The following is a 7,111-nucleotide window of genomic DNA, read 5'->3' on the forward strand; positions in this document are numbered from 1 at the left end:
TATTAATGTATTACTAATACATTGGGACAAAAAGAAGATAAACAATCAAGAAACCAGAGCAGGAGAATGACCTGAAAACTAGTTGAGGAGAATGGTTGAGAACTTGGAATAAGTTGAAACTTTGGCTTCAATATTTACATCATTGTCCAAGAGTCACTTAAATATTTATACTTTTTGTTTTCAGCTTATAGACATGTGATAAAGAAAAAGACATACAGGACTACACTGCACACTTAGCAAGTCAGCATTAGGAAATAAGTACATATGCATAATCTTAATAGTTACATCTTACAGTATATTAAGGAAATTTCCACTTGAAGGGAATAGGGGGGATGAGAGATATTGCCATTTCTAGAGAAATTTACAGGGTGAATAACAAAAAAGAACACCCTTTCCCCACAACAAAAATAAGAATTTCAGGCTAGCTTGTTCATCTTGCAATTTCTTGTGCTTGGGGATAGCCAAGCTGCTCCATCTCCCAGCTCAACTTAGACGCAACTCTTTCATGGCAAGGAACATAATCCTGCGATCGCAAAGAAAATATGTACTTCTAACTATAGATTGCCATTTTTAACAGTACCTTAATGAAGAATAAGAATGACTTTACAAGACAAATATTGTTAAACGATGATTGCGTCTAGACTAATTTGGCAAGGATTATCCTTATTCCCTTTTACCAGAAGGGATCAGTGTTCTTTACAGGCTGCAGGTCAAGCAAATATACGACGAAAAGACTATTTTCTAGTATTTTTAAAGCTCTTCTCATGTAGCTTGAAAGTCTATTTAGTTTAAGGTTCAAAAGGTTTCTAAGCAGGTAAAGGGAGGAAGTTGGTTTCTTGATCAAAACATTGTATTTGCCTCTTCTAAGAGTTTTACCTCCAATTTCTTGACTAGCTCTTTTGGTGTTGGTGCTGATACAATGATGTGGCGGGCATTTGGACAGATGAAACCTTCCTCAACAGCTTTGTCAATAAATGACAATAATGAATTGTAATATCCATCCACATTCAGCAATCCTACCTGCAAAATGTATGTTTTTTTCGGTTCTCAATTGTGAATGTTGAAATTAAAAACTGATGATCTTAAAGTTATAATAACAATTAAAAATTATACCGGCTTATCGTGGATACCAAGTTGTGCCCAGGTTATCACTTCAAGTAGCTCCTCAAGAGTTCCATAACCACCTGGAATGTGAAGCAGATAATACCGTTAATGCTTCTTCTAGAACCATCTAATGTTGTGCTTAGCTACTGAGAAATTAATGATTAATGAACCATAATGTCCTACTTTAGGTTGATCAACTTAGTCAAATGTTAAAAAGCAAAGTGGGAAAATTGAAACATAAAATCAAGAACAACAGAAGAATGATACAGGGCATGATTCTCATAAATACAATAATATTCTGCTAAAATGTCTAGACAAGGTGTTTAATTCAATAATAGTTTTATTTTGTTCTGTTTGCAATAGTTTTATTTTATTGCTACTGCTTCGTTCCATCTATTTTTCTGGTTATCTGTTCTCTCACTATCGTTCGCTTCGGTTTTCTCAGTGTCTTGCTATTGTTATTGCTTGCTGCTACTGTTTTGTTTTATCTTTCCTCAGTCGAGAGTCTATCGGAAACTATCTCTCTATCTTCTCGGGTAGGGATAAGGTCTGCATACACACTACCCTCCACATACCCCACTTATTGGTTCACATTGGCTTTGTTGTTGTTGGAAGTTTTGTGACTATATAGTTAAGATGCAACCAAAAGGAATATTTAATATGAGCAGTTTGAATTGTAGAGAACCTTGTTAGGTCTAGCAGCCAGTTGGTATTACCAATTTAGTGAAAGTGTGGCAGTTTATTTTTTCCCTTTTTCTATCATCCCAAGTGACTGTAGCACATTAAAGGAAAAGAATAAATCACAGAAGTAGGTTCTTTCACAGTGAACAACTCCAATTTCAGTGCAAGATGTTGATAGGTCAACAACTACGGTTTGTACTGTTGCTCAATTGTGAAAACTTCAAGGACCACAGAGCTTGTGAAATAGTAACTGATTATTTAAGCTTCACAACAAAAGCAACCACTAACATGAGTTGCTCGGAACCACCAAAATGTAGCCAGGTGAGTTAGATCGGATCCTCTAAAAATAATGCATTTTTGAATGATTTGACACGATTGTGGCAACACTTTTGAAGGATCCGAACAAAACTAACCCCTCACATTCTTTCCTTTTCTTTTTCCTTCTCGCTAAACGACTATTAATACTCCATAATTAGGTACCACTCTTTTGTAACATGGGTTCAAATTTTGTGCAGATATATATCTTTAAGAATATTTTCGACTAGGTTAGACTGTATTCATCATACCCCTCTGGGAGCGGCCCTTTCCTGGACCTTGCATGAACATGGGATGCCTTGTGCGCCGGACTACACTTTTAATATTTTCGACTAGATATTAATAATTTTTAGCATAGTTAATTCTTTATGGAAATCCCTTCTTTTGGGACTTGTATCAAGGAGTAAGAATGCTATGCAAATCCTGCAAAATTCTATTATTGTTGTCCTTTAAAGGAGAACTTACTTATGCATAGTTTCTTTAACGAGGACAGAAGAGGAATACTAAGCCAAAAAGATAACTATCTGAACTATCGGAAGAATAAACAATAGGAGGCATATAATGAATCTATTGCCCAAAATAGCAAATATTAAAGCACTGATTTTCTTTTTTCATTTGCGTGTAAAGGTTAAACTTTGACTAGAGACCTTATACCAACCTGGTAAGGCAATAAAAGCATCAGAATGCTTCGCCATTTCTGCTTTCCTTTGATGCATATCTGCAACTGCCTTCACTTCTCCTACTGTTTCACCAGTTAGCTGTGAAAAAGTCAGTACCATATATTAAAAACAAAAAACCCTTTTTTTTTTTTGAAAAATCAGATAATGTGGTAGAAATAAAGATAAAAAAATGAAAGAGAGAAGCTTTACTTGTAGTGTAGTGAATTTTGTGCAGTAAAGCAATGATGAGTATTTCAGAGAAAAAGAAAACTTAATCCCAAAAAGGACTTTAGAGTCAGCAGTTGCAGAAGAAAGCAGCCTTGGCCTTAATACACCACCAGTTCAAGATATATACATACATATCAGTTGCAGAAACAGCCAAGAAAGAAAACACAAGAGCTATTACTGATCTCTGAAACAGAGTGAATAAAGCTTTGTATAAAGAAGGAAAAGTCAGGAAAACCATTTAGAACCTAAAAATACATAATACTAGAGAAAAGCCAGATGTCAAAGTACTATTGTATATGGATAAGGCAATCAAAGACAAGAAAACACAAACAGTGTCTTCAGTACCCAAACAATTAACATCATATAACTTTGTAAATACTGTCTTTTGCTACATCAACTGAAGGAAATAAACTCAAAGTATCAGCTCTTAAACAATGGAATAATTATTGTTATAAAAACATTAATTTTCTTGATCATAGCAGACATACCTCTCTAGGCATGAGTGTCTTGGGAATGACTCTGCAGGCAGACAATAATATGACAAAAATTAATTATTATTTTTTTTTAAAAAAAAGGGTCGCCCGATGCACAAAGCTTTCGCTATGCACGGGTCCAGAGAATGGCCGGACCACAAAGGTCTATTATACACAGCTTTATCCTCCATTTCTGCAAAAGGTTGTTTACCTGGTTCGAACCCGTGACCTCCTGGTCACACGGTAACAACTTTACCAATTACACCAAGGCTCCCTTCAAATTGATTAAAAAACCTAACTCTACTAATTAACACAAGAGACATCCTTGTTTATTCAACATGCTAGCAAGTGATAGAATTCTATTAAATATAGGGTGTTTGGTACGAACGAAAATGTTTTCCATGGAAATTATTTTCTTAGAAAATGTTTTCATGGAAAATGAGTGGCTTTATCACTTATTTTTGCTTGTTTGGTTTGTGAGTAAAAAAATATTTCCGAAAAATATTTCTAGTGTTTGGTTAGAGAGTAGAAAATATTTTTTTATGCTACTCCCCTCACCCCCTTTCCCCAAGTTTCCATGTTTCTTTGCCCCCACCCTCTCTCCCCAAATACTCAACCTTTTCAGGACTCTATTTTCTTCAACAATTTAATTATTCTTCTAAAAATTCAAACAAATACTCCATAGCTATAAAGAAAATATACTTTTTTTGGTTGAAAAAGAAAATACTCTTTCTACAACATGAAAATAAAGTAATCATTTTATTGAAATAAAAGAAAATATTTTTTCTATATCATGAAAAGAAAATACTCATTTTGTTAAAATGAAAAAAAAATAAAATTCTATGTCATGGAAAAAAAATATTTTTTTTGTTGAAATGAAAGATAGTACTATTAATAACATTTTTATTTAGGGTGGGATGGGGTGGGGTGGGTTAGGTGGGGGTGTGGGTGGGTTGATGGGGAAGGCTGAAAAAGGGGTAAAAAAAAAATTTCAAAAATGAGTTAGCAAAGAAAATATTTTCCTTCGTACCAAACACACCCATAACCTAACTCTAATATTAGAGTTTTGAGGGACAACTAAGATATGATTAGCATATAAATAAATTTTTCTCACCCAATAACATGGCGACCACCGTCATGAACGGCTTGTGAAACCAAACCCATTAGGCCTATGCTCCCTCCTCCGTATACTAAATCAATATTCCTTGAGACCTTTCATTAGACAATATCAAGATTCAGAAAATCACAGGATTGACAAATTAAAGTTAAGTAATTTCACTTAAAGTCAAAAAGCATAATCACATTGTTTAGTGATTGTGAAAAAGGTAAAATGGATTATACCATTGTTAATCAAACAAATGTACTTTTTAGTGCATATGTTTCATCTGCTCTTATATGTTATGAAGAAAATAAGAGAGCATAAATGCAAAGATTGTACAATTTAGAGAATAAGAGAGAAAAGGGCCCCCAAAGAAATAGGAGAATGAGATAAAAAAAACCTGTAGATGAAAGTAACTGGAAGTATAGATTTTATAAAAGCTAGCACTAGAAGCTGAAAACCTTGTTATATTTCCCATGTGCAAAACTCAAAGCAACTTGCAGAAAAGAATGAATCTTGACATGAGTGGTATGCTAAACACACACACACACACACACACACACACACACACAACTCAAAGCAATTTGCAGAAAAGAATGAATCTTGACATGAGTGGTATGCTAAACACACACACACACACACAACTCAAAGCAACTTGCAGAAAAGAATGAAACTTGACATGAGTGGTTGTCAACACACACACACACACAAAAGAAACAGAAATGCTTTGTATTTTAGAGAAATACAAGAACTGCATGTAAGTCCTCTGCTTAAAGAACAGCATATTGCAGAAAAATTAGAGAAAATAGAGCAAAAGGGGAACAATCAACCCAAAATTCCAATCAAAAAACTTGACATTTACTTTAAATTAAGACCCCATCATCATGGAAAACACAGGGACCTAAAAAAGAAACCATCTTTATGCAGAAACCAGAATGAGATAAAAGCAAAAGGGTTAAAGTTAAAACCAAGAAAAAGAAAAAGAAAAAGGTCTATACCAATTCTTTGCCAAGCTGAATGGCAGCATCTTGATAGCTACTTTTCTTGCCTTGACTACTCCCACAAAACACACAAATCCTCTTGAATTTTGATACCTTAACAACATCACTCTCCCTCTCCATATTTTTTGTGTTTTGCCCCTTTTCTTATAACACTGTTCCCTTTATGTTATAGAAAGAAACCTCAGAATATTGCTAATGCTATTATTCTCTTTGCATATGCTGAGAGAACAAGCAATATATAGAGAGAGAAGCCAACTAAAGACTGGGGATTTATAGATACTGCCTCAGTTCCAATTTACGTGAATCTATTTGACTGGGCATGAAGTTTAAGAAAAAATGAAGATTTTTGAAAATTGTGGTTATAAACAATTGACAAAGGGGCCCGAAGTATTTGTGTGGTTATAAAAACTTCTCATTAAGAATAGAATTGTAAGTTTAAGCAAAATTGTTTCCAAATTTAAAAAGAATTATTCAGACTAAAAAAAAAATAGGTTCACATACACTAAATCGGAGGCGTATCTGTTTTGTATCCTTACATATACGACCATACGGGTACCACAGAAGGAAATTGCCTAGACCTTTTTGGCTTTTTAGCTTTGACACCCTATTGGCCACACCAAAATGGTTCTATGTATAAGCCGCATTCCACGTCACCCAACACTTAACTCACTTGTTTTATACTCGGTCTCGCACGGGACCATTTATTTTTAATGATACACGTGTTTTTGCGCATCTTAACTATTTTATCAGTATGTTTCGAATATCTGCTTAACAAAACTTATCGTTTGGATGGTTGTTGTATGGGTGAACTTGGTCCATAACCGATAGTGGAATGATAAAGTGACACGTAGAATCAAAGACAGATAAAAAATGAGTTAATAAATAACTGGCACCGGATACAAAGTATGTAACTGGTACAGGATGAATCCCGAAAGAAGCATAGTCGATAATAGAAATTCAAAAGTTTGACATCGGAAGACATTCAATGAGCAGCCGTTACAGAGAATATCTGCATTCAAAGCCAGCCGTTATGCACCTATCAATGACGCATTTATTCTAATTCAAGAAGAAACTTGATTTGAAGATCTTATTTCCCTCAACATGGCTATAAATAGGAGGGTTAACAATCATTGTAGGACAAAAAAATATTCTGCACACAAAGCTGTACTTCACTATTTTACGCTCGATCTAATAGTTTTATCATTGCTTTCATTTCTGCTCTCGGAAAGACCGAGTACAGAGCCAGGCTCGTTATCTTCTTTATTTTCAGTCGTTAATCTTATTTTTTGCTCTATTTCTTTATCATTTTTTTTATCAAATCAGTTCGCTTGTCTATAAATCACGCTATAAATTCAACTGTACCGTTTTACGGGTAAACAATTGTTATGCATCGTTTCATAATATATCGTATTGTATTGTATTGTATTGTATTGTACTGTATTATTTTGACGTATACAATATTTGGATAGATTGTATTGTTTGCTGTCATTTCATAATGTCATGCACCAATAATATGAAGAATAAACTTGCAATATTACAAAGAAAAAGTAA

At 34.2% G+C, this 7,111-nt stretch overlaps 1 protein-coding gene across 1 annotated transcript; it reads right to left on the reverse strand.

Annotated features, from left to right (window-relative positions):
• Window positions 1-247: 247 nt before the first annotated feature.
• LOC107769258 (cytokinin riboside 5'-monophosphate phosphoribohydrolase LOG3) lies at window positions 248-6,152 on the reverse strand. The gene is made up of 7 exons (XM_016588465.2): window positions 5,558-6,152; window positions 4,575-4,672; window positions 3,476-3,506; window positions 2,759-2,858; window positions 1,114-1,184; window positions 877-1,020; window positions 248-523 (listed from the first exon to the last, which is right to left on the reverse strand). Exons 1-7 carry the CDS (start codon window positions 5,678-5,680, stop codon window positions 431-433), a joined length of 660 nt encoding a protein of 219 aa, XP_016443951.1. The 5' UTR covers window positions 5,681-6,152; the 3' UTR covers window positions 248-430.
• Window positions 6,153-7,111: the final 959 nt, after the last annotated feature.

This window comes from Nicotiana tabacum, chromosome 24 (assembly GCF_000715075.1).
Source record: "Nicotiana tabacum cultivar K326 chromosome 24, ASM71507v2, whole genome shotgun sequence".
Classification (NCBI taxonomy): Eukaryota; Viridiplantae; Streptophyta; class Magnoliopsida; order Solanales; family Solanaceae; genus Nicotiana; species Nicotiana tabacum.